This window comes from Lipotes vexillifer, unplaced genomic scaffold (assembly GCF_000442215.2).
Source record: "Lipotes vexillifer unplaced genomic scaffold, Lipotes_vexillifer_v1.1 scaffold276, whole genome shotgun sequence".
Taxonomy (NCBI): Eukaryota; Metazoa; Chordata; class Mammalia; order Artiodactyla; family Lipotidae; genus Lipotes; species Lipotes vexillifer.
Window position 1 is genome coordinate 880,895 of NW_006782461.1, and position 13,365 is coordinate 894,259.

A 13,365-nucleotide genomic window follows, 5' to 3' on the forward strand; every position below is an offset into this window, starting at 1 on the left:
GGGAAAGATGCAGATAGTTCAATATCAGCCTTAGAGACACAGAGTCACAAAGGGCACATAGAGGAAACTGGTCCTCCAGAAATGGAAACTCCTCTTGAGACTTCTGAAATAGCGAAGGATCTCTCTTTAAAAACTGCTTTATCTGCCACTGAATCCTGTAGCGTGAGAGTTGAAGAGAGGTCTCCCAAAAGCAAGAAGGATAAGCGCCCACCAGTCCTGGAATGTCTTGAAAAGTTAGAGAAGTCCAAAAAGACTTTTCTTGATAAAGACACACAAAGATTGAGTCCGATACCAGAGGAGGTTCCAAAGAGTACTGTAGAATCAGTAAATGCAGGGTTTCCCGAGACAGCTGACACTTCTCCATCACCTAACGTGACTGTCCGCTGTGAGAAACTAGCCTCAGAAAAAGAAGTGGTAGCGTGTCAGAATAGCAGTTCCACTGAAGGTCAGTCTTTGGAGAAAATAGACCCAGACATTTTAAAAGTGGATTCTGAATCCACAAAGGTAGAAGTGGATGATCTGGACAATGCCCAGACCTCTGGCACAGGTGATCCTTCTGAGACAAAGGGTTCTACGCAAAAAAGCAAATTTAAATATAAATTGATTCCTGAAGAAGAAACCACTGCCTCAGAGAACACAGAAATAACCTCTGAAAGGCAGAAAGAGGGCATCAAGTTAACGATTAGGATATCCAGTCGCAAGAAGAAGCCAGATTCTCCTCCCCAAATTCTAGCGCCAGAAACCAAGCAAGAGCCGACAGAAAAGGAAGAAGAGAAAACAAATGTGGGTCGTACTTTAAGGAGGTCTCCAAGAATATCTAGACCCACAGCCAAAGTAGCTGAAATCAGAGATCAGAAAGCTGATAAAAAAAGAGGGGAAGGAGAAGATGAAGTGGAAGAAGAGTCAGCAGCTTTGCAAAAAACTGAGAAAAAAGAAAATTTGAAAAAAACAGAGAAGGACACAAATTCTAAAGTAACCAAGGTAAAAGTTCTTCTACTCAGAGTTTTAATTTTTCTTAGAAATACTTGGCTCTGAGTGTTTGCAGCTGTTTGCTTTTGGCTAAATTAGCTCATTCAAAGATAACTAAAAGAACAACCACCACAAAAAAGCCTCTCTTCCTATATCTGAGATGTTTTTTCTTAGTAGTTATCTCCAGACATTAAATTTCAGACTATATAATCTTGTCATCTTTTAAACTTTTTCTCTATTACAGGCAATATAGAAATATATTCTCTGTATTGTAAACTATCCAAGTAATACCTAACCTGTATGACTGAAAAATGAAAATTCCTTAGAAACACTATTAACAGTTTGGGCTACATCTCTTTGCAGTCCTTTTTCCATATATTCATGTCCATGTTCGTAAATACTTCCCATTCTTTTAAAAAATAGATCAAATCAAATTATTTTTCGATGAGCTTTTCACTTAACAGTGTGTGTCTGAACTCTACATATCAGTAGATATAGTCTACTTTTTGGTTATTGGCAGCCACGTAGTATTCCATAGTGTAGGTGTACCTCAGTTTATTTAACCACTCCCTGCTTGATTGACATTTAGGTCGTTTCCAATTTTTCACTATTACAGGCAGTGCTGCATTGAAGATCCTTTTGGACATGAGTGAGTATTTCTTTAGAATAGACCCCTAGAATTGGAATTGCTGGGTCAAGGGGCATATGTGTTTTAAGTTCTGATAGCTTTCTCTATATTGCCCTCCAAAAAAGGCCCAGTTAATGTACCTTCTCATTGCCAGTGTTTGAGAGTGCCTCTGTGTCCCCATTTTAATCATTAGTCATAGAGCCAGAATTTTTTTTTTTTCTATGACCCTCTTATTTTAAGCAAAATCTAGTGCAAGTCTTTGGCTAGCCTATGGGAGTTTGTTGTAATTAAAAGTGCTACTTTTGTTTTTGATATATTTAAGTGGTCAGATTGTTCTTAATTGCAAGTGATCCTTTGTTCCCTGAAATACTAAATTTTTAAATTTTTACTTAAAAAAATTTCCCCTTCTGTTGTTAGAATTATTTTGGTCTTTGGTGGGGACTTACACTGTAGGAGTGAACAGAAATATGACTTAAAATATTGTGAAGCCAGCCAATAAAAAGCAGTTCCCAACATTATAAAGTTATTCTCTGAATAATATTTTTTAAGTTTGTCAGGATTTTTGTATGCATTTTTGACCCATTAAATTTTTTACATTCATCACTAATACGGGAATTAAATTTTTTATGTAATAATATGTGAGAATATAGTCAGCGCTCTATTATAGAGCCTTTGAAAAGTGCATGATCTTTGACCCAGAATCCTCTTCGAGGAATTTATCCTAACCACAGAAGTGTGTGTAAAAGTTAGTATTTGCAAGGATATATTGTTTTTGAAAGTGAAAAATGGAAAACTACCTAAATGTCTGTCTAGTAGTGGATTAGATAAATATAGCTATGTGATGGCTTATACATATATATATATACACACACACATGATGTTAGGAGACTAGTTTTATAACTAGGGAAAATAGTTATGAGACAGAATGTTCATTATAATTCTCCCTTCCAAAAAGTAGAAAAAATTAATGGAAATATATACCGAAATTTAATAGTAGGTATATCTGTGGATGAAGCCACAATAATTTTTCTTTTCTTCTTTGTATATTCACTAAATATTCTACAATGCACATGTAATCAGAAGTGTTTTTTTTAACATTCTTATTACATCAGATTATCCTAATGTTTTATTTTATACAAGGTAAAACCCAAAGGCAAAGTTCGATGGACTGGTTCTCGAACACGTGGCAGGTGGAAATATTCCAGCAATGATGAAAGTGAAGGGTCTGACAGTGAAAAATCATCTGCAGCTTCGGAAGAGGAGGAAGAAAAGGAAAGTGAAGACGCCATCCTAGCAGATGATGATGAACCATGCAAAAAATGTGGCCTTCCAAACCATCCTGAACTAGTATGTACCTGATCTAAATGGACAGTATTCAGATTTTTGGCATGCTGTGGTGTGAAGCAGCCTAACTTCTGGGTTTGATCATGATTTCAGTTTTATGTGTGCAAAATAGCCTTTATTTCTGTTTCTCAGATAATAACCCAACTCTAGGGAGGATTAGGATCTTGCTTTCATTCTTACCTGGCTTTATATTGATATTTCTTCTACTTAAGCATGCACTTCTAATCTCTTCTCACAGATCAATTAGTTTATTCAGATATTTCTATTCTGTTTTTTTCCTTTAAAGTTTCCTTCTTTTTCTTTAAGTTACTTTGTAATGATATTTCTGAAGTGGCAGCTTTAAATAAGTAAGACCTGAAGGGCCTATTGCCTTTCTGTAAAAACATGTAAGTCAAGTAGTAACCTAGTAGGGCTTTAAACTTTAGAAAGTAGACAGTTGTAAAAAAAAATTTTAAAGGATAATTATAGACCAGATATATTCAGAAAAATAGTGACAGATTTACATGGGACTTTCTTATTTAGGAAGTAAGTTCTTCAAAGATTGCCTAAATCAGGAAAACCAGTTCCTAACCTATATATGTATTTTTGCAGTTCATAAGTGCTTTCTAAAGAATCCATTGAGGAAACACTCTTGTTATGCTCCAATTCTATGCAACCGTTCTGTTCTCTTGAATAGATTTGACTTTAAAAGCAAGCTCCACCTATTAAGTAGAAAGAGACATAAAGAAAGAAACTTCCGCATAGGTTGAGTTGTATGAGAGCAGAAATAAGTTATGTAAAGTTGCCAAGCACAGTTCCTGATAATCTATTGTGTGCTGGGGTAAAGCTGTTTTCTTCCTACATGTGAAAATTGTATCTGGAAACTAAATCAGTGAAGTTTGTCAAATCCCAGTAGTTTCAGAGGGTTCAAGTAAAAGATATAACTTAGACCCAGGGAATAACTTTAGCTCCGAGAAGAACAGTTTCAAAATTACACTGAGAAGACCCTTCTAAGCATTTTTATGATCATCAAACTATAAAAGTTAGGTCAAGACTTTTGTGTGGAGAAAGGCAAAGAGAAGATTGAGATAGTGGTCTTTTCTGCCCCCTAAATCAAGTAAAAATCAATATTTGTGTTCTTTGCCTACCATTTCCTAATATTTTTTTATGCTGAGAGAATGCATTTTGACTGAGGCAGCAATAGATGTCAATGACAAAGGGGTGTGAAGAAATGAAAAGTAAAATGAGGTGAGCAGAAATGGCATCCAGGAGATGGAGAAAGTTGTACCCTTCTTGGAACACACATAGGATTTTTATTTGGTTATCTTAATAACTGCTCTGAAAATCCCATTGCTGGTTATTGTGCCAAAGAGAAAGACATTGGAAACTGAAGATCCCAAATATGGTGGATTTCTTATGCTAGATATTTAAGGATAATCCTCAAATAAAAATATTAGGCAGCTGTTGTGTGTTACGTGGTAGGGAAATGATGGTGAATTAGATGTGGTCCTTGTTCTCTTTGAGCTTACAGCAGAAAAGCAATAAATTCATAGATGAGTATAGAACTCTATCGGGTTTTTCAGATGTTTTAGTGAAAATAAGTGGATCATTGCCTGAAGCTTGGAAATCTCATGTAGTAGTATTTATTTTAATGGGTTTTTACCTTTCTTGAAGAATAGAGACAATCATCATTTTAGAAATAAACTGAATTCTAAAAGTTAAATTTTGTTATTTGAAATTTAGATTATATTTTAACATAGAAATGATGTGATAAATAGAATCAGGTGCCCAGGTTAGTCCACATATGCCTATGTAAGCAATCAATCACATAACTGAAGTATAATGTTAATATAACTTAAATTGAATCTGGCTATTGGTAGCAAATGGAGAAGGGAGTTTTTCACTTTTAAAATGTGTGCACATTCCGTCCCCCACTCTAAACCCTCCCCATGGTACATGGTAGCAATTCAGAAACTATATATAACTATATACAAATAAAACTATATACAAATAAATGAAGTGTAGATAATGGGAGCCAGCTTTCTTACTGTTAAAGAAGTTACAAATAAGGCTGAAGGCTAGAATGAACCCTGTGGTGCTGGATTAGATGGTGAGTTATTAGTATGAACTCATACTTATTTTAATATAGATATATGTATATACATGGGGTATTATACATACATGTATTTCCTAGCTCTGTCCTCTGTGAGAACTTAGAATCAGGGATACCCAGGAGCAGTGAGCACTCAGCACCCAGATCTCGATTTCTAAATACCATTCTCCAATAAAGGAACCAGTGTTTCTGGGGAAAATGGCTGATTCTAAGGCTTGGTCAAGGAAAATATAAGATGTGCCTGGAGTATCCTGTATTACCAGAAAGTAAGGAAGTGCTTTAAAAAAAAATAAAAGCATGCAAATGAGTCCTAAGGACACAGGGGCCAACCTGAAAACTCCTAGTATATCAATGGCTAGAACAATTTGAACAATAAATTAAATAATTGTTTTAGATTATAACCCAAAGAATAAAATAATATTTATTAGTTCATTCTGATAAAAATAAATAATTGAATAAACAAAAAAATGGGGTAATGGGGGAGGGACATTTTTTTTTTTTTTACAGAAGAATTCCAAATAGCAAATGTTGAGGGCATGAGGAAAACAGAAAATCACCATTAGGACACCGCAGTAATAATTGTTTTGTTTTGTTTTGCTTGTGGGATCTTAGTTCCCAGACCAGGGATCGAACCCAGGTCCCAAGCAGTGGAAGCGCAGAGTCCTAACCACTGGACCACTAGGGAATTCCCAGTAATAATTATTGCAGCAAGATCCACTGATGAGTCCTAAAACTAGTGGGTGAAGCTGTAAGAAAAACCAGGGTATAGCATAACTTCAACATATCTTCCCCCCAAATATTTATTAATTACTGTGGTGATTTTAACTTACCTCTACAAATTCTTTGATACTCCTCTCTTCAGAAAGTGGAGCTTAATTCCCTTCCCCGTGAGTATGGGCTGGAGTTATCACTTTTAATGAGAATAGAGTATAGAAAGTGAAAAGTAACTTTACAGTGATGGAAAACAACAGACACTACTATAACCAAGTGATCAAAGTTAATATCACCAGTAATAAGTCATATTGTACAATTTGAACAATTTGAACAGTAAATTATCAAATTGTTACACTATCATGTACCCCCAGATATGATGTAGTGAGCAGGGCATTTCACCTCTATGGTATTCTCAAAAACCCATAACTTCAGTCTAATCATGAGAAGACATCAGACAAACCCAAACTGAGGGCAGTCTGCATAATATCTGAGTAGTACTCTGCAAAACTGTCAAAGTCATGGAAAACAAAGAAAGACCAAGAAACTGTTACAGATCAGAGGAAATTAAGAAGAAGAGATGATGAAATGCAGTGTAATATCCTGGATTGGATCATAGAATCAAAAAAAGGACAATAGTGGAAAAACTGGTGAAGTCCGAATAATGTCTGTTGTTTAGTTAATAGTTTTATACTGGTGTTAATTTCTTAAGTTTTGGTAAATGTACCATGGTTATGTAAGATATTAACGTTAGTGTCCTATCTTGGCAACTCTTCCATAAATCTAAAATTATTTTAAAATAAATGATTTTTTTAAGTTCATGAGTGTGTACCATTTTAAGTTTTAGAGAACTGGTCATCTGAAACTTGAATAGCAAAAAATAATCAACTTAAGATTAATTATTCGTAGCTTTTTTATTTGAACATGATTGTCCTTAGTGTAGTTCCATTCCTCTCATGTTTGAATTTACATGATAAAAGGAGCCATGAATGTTTCTTACAGATAGATAATTGAAATGCTATTTACAGTAGAAATTACTTGTATTTTAAAAATCCTGTGTGTGGTAGGGAAGTTTATGGTACTTCAGCTATAAAACTCTGTCATAAAGAATGTGTTATCATATTCCTCATGGCATACAAAAACAGGATTGTAACTCTAGTTCAGAAAAGACTTGTTATTTTTCACTTAATTTATTAACATTTTTTTTATTTTTGGTTCTTAAATTTTTTTAAAAAATTATATCTTAGAGGGGAGTTTCCTGGCAGTCCAGTGGTTAGGACTCTGCACTCTCACTGCCAAGGGCTCAGGTTCAATCCCTGGTCAGGGAACTAAGATCCCACAAGCTGTGCAGTGAGGCCCCCCCCCACCAAAAAAAAAAGACATGTTAGGATCCTAATTATCAGAGCTTTTTTATTATTATGCTTTATGCAGATAAAGAGTATAGTATAGTATATTACTTAGTTTTATGCTAAGAAATATAGAAATGTCCTTATTTTAACTTGAGTCATTGAATATTAGTCATAGAGTTAGGTTGACAATCTGTGGTTTATTTCAGATTCTCCTGTGTGACTCTTGTGACAGTGGATACCACACTGCCTGCCTTCGCCCTCCTCTCATGATCATCCCAGATGGAGAATGGTTCTGCCCCCCTTGCCAACATGTATGATGACGCAGCACAGTTTTGTTTTTCCAGTCTTTGATTTTATGTTTAAATTAATAATATTTCTTGACAGCCACTAAACATTTTAATCTTCAATTTGTAGATATGGTTCATCTCTTGTTTAAATTTCTGTGAAATTAGAGACTATTGATAAAAACTACCTTTTAGGGCTTCCCTGGTGGCGCAGTGGTTGAGAGTCCACCTGCCAATGCAGGGGACGCGGGTTCGTGCCCCAGTCTGGGAAGATCCCACATGCCGCAGAGCGGCTGGGCCCGTGAGCCATGGCTGCTGAGCCTGCGCATCCGGAGCCTGTGCTCCACAACAGAAGAGGCCACAACAGTGAGAGGCCCACGTATTGCAAAAAAAAAAAAAAACACTACCTTTTATTAGTATCTTTTAGGTCTTCCCTTTATTTTTTTTCCAAAGCAATTCTTAGAAGACCTCTGGGTTTTGTAAAATGATAATCTCTGGTTTATTTTTTCTCACATTCGTTAAAGGCACAACCCCCCCCCCCCAAATTAAGATAATATACGAGGGAAGAAATAAATTTCTTCCTTTCGTTTATCCCTTTGTTTCATTCTCTTTTTCATTTCTGCCTACCTTCTTTTTGTCAGTTTTATAGATGGTATTATGAATTATGCACCATTATAATGGTACTATGAATAGAAACACGGATTCTGTTTCGTATCTCAATTCAGGTGTATTTCTTTTAAAACTGAAGAGCAGGATATTTTTTTTGCATCCAAGAGGTCCTTTCTCTCACAAGCCCAGTCTCATTTTACTTTAAAAATGATGGCCTTGCGACTTCCCTGGCAGTCCAGTGGTTAGGACTCCGCACTTCCACGGCAGGGAGCATGGGTTTGATCCCTGGTTGGGGAACTAAGATGCCGCAAGCCGCACAGTGCGGCCAAAAAAAAAAAAAAAAAAGGGCCTTTTTGGCTTTCAGGCTTTAGTGTCCTGGTGTAAAGGAAAAAAAAAAAAAAAGATGGCCTTTATTGCATTTCTTAGTAAAGTGGAATTTTTTTGGCTTAGCATCACTTTAGCAATTACATTCTTCAGCTCTGTTTTGACCCAGTAACCATGTGGCATGGTTTTGTAAATTTTTTTCCATTCTCTTTTATAAAAATAGTGATTGGCACCATTGTATTTTATTGTACATAAACCTTCTTCCTTAAAAATGTCTTAGGATGTAAAAAAATTTTTAAATCACTGTCATGTATATACAGTGAACCAAATGCTATTTTAATTAAGCCAGCAAGATAGGCATTGAACATGTTTCTCGGCAAAGCTAGAAGTTTAACATGTGTGTTACTTTAAAGATACCCTGCTCATCTTCAGTTCAGTGGATGAACTGAAGCAGCATGTCTTTATTTAATTAAATACAAGGAACATTTCAGTGTTCACTATGTGGCCCCTTATCAGCTCTCAGTAGCATGGTATCTATAGCTAATAGGCAAGAGATAAATGATTGTGGAAAGGTGTGTAAAATGACACTCATCTGTTTTATTTTTTCAGAAACTACTGTGTGAAAAATTAGAGGAACAATTGCAGGATTTGGATGTTGCCTTAAAGAAGAAGGAGCGTGCTGAACGCAGGTATTGTGATATGTGTGTTTTACTTGGGAATTTGACCTCAGAATTGTCTTCCAGTATAGACTAATGTGTCTGTCTAAAGCAGGGTTTGGCAAACTCTGACCTGTGGGCCAAATATGGCCCGGCTAAGAATGGTTTTTTCTTTTTTAAATGATTAGAAAAAATCCAAAAATCATATGTCATGGCACATGAAAATTGTATATTCTGATTTCATTGTCCATAAATAAAGTTTTATTGGAACATAGCCATGGTCATTTGTTTATATGTTGCCCGTTACTGCTTTTGCACTACAGCAGCAGAGTTGAGTAGTTGCAACAGGGACCTTATTACCCAAACCTAATTTATTATCTGTCCTTTCATAGGAAAAGTTTGCCAATCCCTGATCTAAAATATATATCAGAACCTACTCTAAATAAGTATTGACCCAAGTATTGTGGAGGATATGTAGCTAAGTATGTAGGGAGTACAAGAAAACTGTAAGAACTGGTCTACAGTTTAGTTACCCATGTCATCTCTTTGGGTGGGCAGAATTAACACTGGTGAAATAAAGAGCATTTAAATGCTGAACTGTGTCCTACTGACTGTAAGCAATGCCTCCCTTTTCAATATGCCACTGCAGTGTGGTCTAAAGCAGTTGAAGAAGGCTTCTTGGAGGAGGTAAGATTGGAATTGAGCTTAATCTTTAAAGGGGGCTCAAAATCAAGACAGTAAGTTTGTATTTATTTATATTTATATGTACCTTTGTTGATTAGTCTAATTGCTAAACATTCATTCATTCCTACTGTGTTCCAAACTGAAGAGAAAAGATGAGTAAGACAAGCTCTTGCTTACCTGGAGTTCACCTTCTACCAGAGGATGCAGATGTATGAACCAGTGATTCAGTAAAGTAGACAAATCGAGGTATATTTAGAGCAATACTAGAACATTGTGGAGGAGCACTTCAGTTCTCCTAGGAGTTGGGGTTATCAGGGAAGTCCTTGGAAGATAATTAGGGGTTATATAGGTGGACATGCAGAGAAAGGATATTTCAGATAAAGAGCACAGTACAAGCAAAGAGAGTGTAAATGTGAGAGTAAAAGAGTGGTGGGGGATGAAGCTATAAAGGAAACTGAGGCCAAATTGTGAACAGCTTTGCATAACTGGCTAGGAAATTTGAATTATTCTCTAGAGGCATGGGGGAGCCATCAAAGGAGGGATGTGCATAATCAGACTTTTATTTCAGAAAAAATGCCCTGGTAACAGTAAGAAGAAGGAATTAGAGTTGAGGCTATTGGAATAAAGTCTATGAGAACCAGTGAGGCCTGAACTAGAGCAGTCATGATAATACAGTAGAGAGGTTGAAGTGAATTTTCAGAGGATTAATCAGTAGGACTTGATGCCCATCTGTACATAGTATGAGAAAAATCTAAGCAGTGTCTCCTGATTGCTCCTTCATTTGCTGCTACTTTAACTTTTACCTCCTGTCACATAGTATTCCCCTCAAAACTTTAGTTTGCATTGAGACAGTCTGCTCATTCCATAGTCCACACACTTTACTCTGTGCCAAGTTGAACCTTAAAAATGGGTTCAGCTTCTAGATCCTTTTTCCTCTTTACTGCTCACCTTGAGCTCTCTCTGGCTCATGATGTATGCTGCTTAGTTTAAAGGCAAAGTTTATCTCTGAAGTTCACTAGGAGATAAAAGTAGTACTTTTGTTTTTAATTAGTTGGCTAAATACCTTTATATTTAGGAACTAACAGTCCTGTATATAGTTATTAGGACTATTTTGATGTGCGAACTGCTCCTGTCATAATTTTTGACACTGGAAAAGATCTAACTAAAGATGCTTCAAATTAAATCATAATTAAAAATTAGACTCGGTCTTCCTGCAATCTGCCTGCCCTTCTGAGAAATGAGTTCATGTTCTGAAGCTGATCTGACTTAGCAGTGTAGATAGCTAATAGGCTCACCCTTTAAGGACTTGGAAAAAAGTAGATTCTCTCTAAAAGCTAAGAATGTAAACCACTAAGAATTTGTCTCATACTCACATTATATCCATTTATTCTTTGGAGGCCTGTGATGCTTGTACATTTTATATGTGGAAAGATTGGTGAACATTTATTTTACTCTTGCCTCACACACTTTAGAATATGCTGCTGCAGTTAAGAAATACTTTCAGTTTTAGAAATTTATGTTAAAATGTGCCACAACATTTGTTTATATTATTGGTCTCCCATTTACTAGTTCATCTACTTTCTCTTCTATCCTTGGTAATCCTCTTTACTTAAATATCATCCTTTAAGAGGACATCTGTTATTGTGCCTTTACATCACACACTAAATCCTATACGAGACCATTCTAACAAGGCAAGTTAACTGTTACTGTTGTTTGTGAATTCCCCCAAAAATCTGGTTAACAAAGCTTTCATTATTTATAACTCCTAATATATGTATGTATTAGGAGCTCTAAATAGCAAAATATGTATGTTTCTAAAGTAAATAATATATTAACTGTAAATTCAGGTGACTTCATCTCTTTTTAAAAGTGAGCATTTTTATTCATCCTCTTTCAAACCTGTGAAATAATTTCTCTAGCATTCATCCTAACAACTTAGAGCCTTGCTTACTGTGTATGTCATAGTGCTAGAGCATCTTTCCCCTTGTTTGTTCTTTTAGTCAACATTTAATGAACTTTTATTGAGCACCTGCTTTATGCCAGGCAGTGTCATCAACATGAGGTGTATGATGTGTGGCTCTACGGTATGGTGGAAAAGAAGGATGTGTCAGTGAGTAGTTAGTAACTAGCCAGCAACTGTCTATAGAGCTGGAGCTGTGATGCTCTGTGAAATCTGATGTTTCAGAAGTCCATTCAGCTGACATGTAAATGTCCCTTCCTGGACTTGGTGCCAGAAATTATTGGGAATTCAAATAGCTATGTACTTCCAAAGTACTATTACTAGTGCTTTGCTAGCAGAGAGTTGGATTTAATCAGGGTTGGAATTTTCCAGGTAATATAACAGAGGGAAGGAGAGAAAGAGACAAGGAATTTGAGAGTGTATGCAAAGGAGTATTTGTAATGATGGACCATGGAGTCTAAGCCAGGTAAGGGGGAAAGTAAGGACACAAAGGGAGTGCCGGACAGTGAAAAAAGGGTAGCGTCAATGGATAGAGGTCCCACTGGAGTCAGGGAATGGTTGAAATCAGTGTAACAGGGAGTGAGCTGGAAAGTGAGTCAGTAGAAGTCAGAGAACAGGTTCCTTGAAATTGACATTTTAGAAAGGGTGTAGTTATTGGTAATAATAAGGTCTGGGCCCAGTATGATCATTGAGCTAGGTGGTGAGATAGAATGGAAGATGTAACTTCCCATAAGGTTACTGAGCAAGAGAATGCCTTGATGAGAAATCATACCTACCTTCAAGATCTTACTCAGATATAACCACCTATTTAAAGCCTTCCCGAGTTTCTCAGCTCTTCAGAGAAAATCCATTCCTTTTTCTCATTTCCATTATACCTGTTCGTAATGGACTACAGTTAGTTGTTAAATAATTGTGAGGGCAGGAACCATGTCTCATTTACCTTTCGATTTCCAAGCCTGATACAAGTCAAGACCTAACATGGAACATGACTAAGTGTTTTTTCCATGGAGTTGAGAAGAGAAATAGTGGTCAAGTGAAAATAGAGCTTTTGAGGTATGAAAGAGGAAACTGATACCACAATAAACTCGGTTAATGTAAAGAGGGACATGTCAAACATATTTAATAACAGAGAGCTGAAGTTTTGAATTATCCACGTAGCCTTCACTATTAATTTCAGCTAGTACTGTTCTTCCTTTCCTAGTTTTTAGTTCATTAACTGTACTAATTTTTTTAAACAAGTTTTGATTTAAATAACTTTATTATTTTCTTACATGCCAGTTTTTATTTAATAGCTTCATAACCCATCTCTTAAAAAGACTATAAAATTCTTGTTAGCCCAGGGTTTATGGGGCAGTAAAGGCTGTGTTCTAAAGGACCCACACAACTGGATCATTAATGTCCTATATGGGACATCACAAATAAAGGGAGGAAGAGTGGTTACTATTTCTGTTTAGTTGAACATACACTGGCATGTATGTAAAAGCTCAGCTGTTCTTGGTGAATTTGAATTAACTTTGGGAGAACCAGAGAAAGCTTCTGTTCTATATAGCATTTCGTTGTGTAAAATTTGTTGAATTAAAATCAACAAAGATTTCTTTGAAATGAAACTCTATGTCATTAGTGTCCATAAATGCACACTTTCTGGAGAAGTCTTAACTGGCTCTGAAGATATCTTTGTTCTAAGTATCCTAGAGTGCAGAGACATATGGCTGTATTGCTGCTTTTCTTCTCTGCAAACAAGAAGTGGATGGTCTT

General features: G+C 36.1%; 1 protein-coding gene across 1 annotated transcript in view; it reads left to right on the forward strand.

The window, feature by feature from the left end:
* Nucleotides 1-13,365, forward strand: part of RSF1 (remodeling and spacing factor 1) — a 165,161-nt gene that overhangs the window by 134,688 nt on the left and 17,108 nt on the right. The window contains 4 exon segments of the mRNA XM_007455302.1: nt 1-981; nt 2,738-2,944; nt 7,300-7,404; nt 8,920-8,999. The exon segment at nt 1-981 is cut by the window's left edge and continues 12 nt beyond it. Of these exon segments, the coding sequence (XP_007455364.1) occupies nt 1-981; nt 2,738-2,944; nt 7,300-7,404; nt 8,920-8,999 (1,373 nt within the window).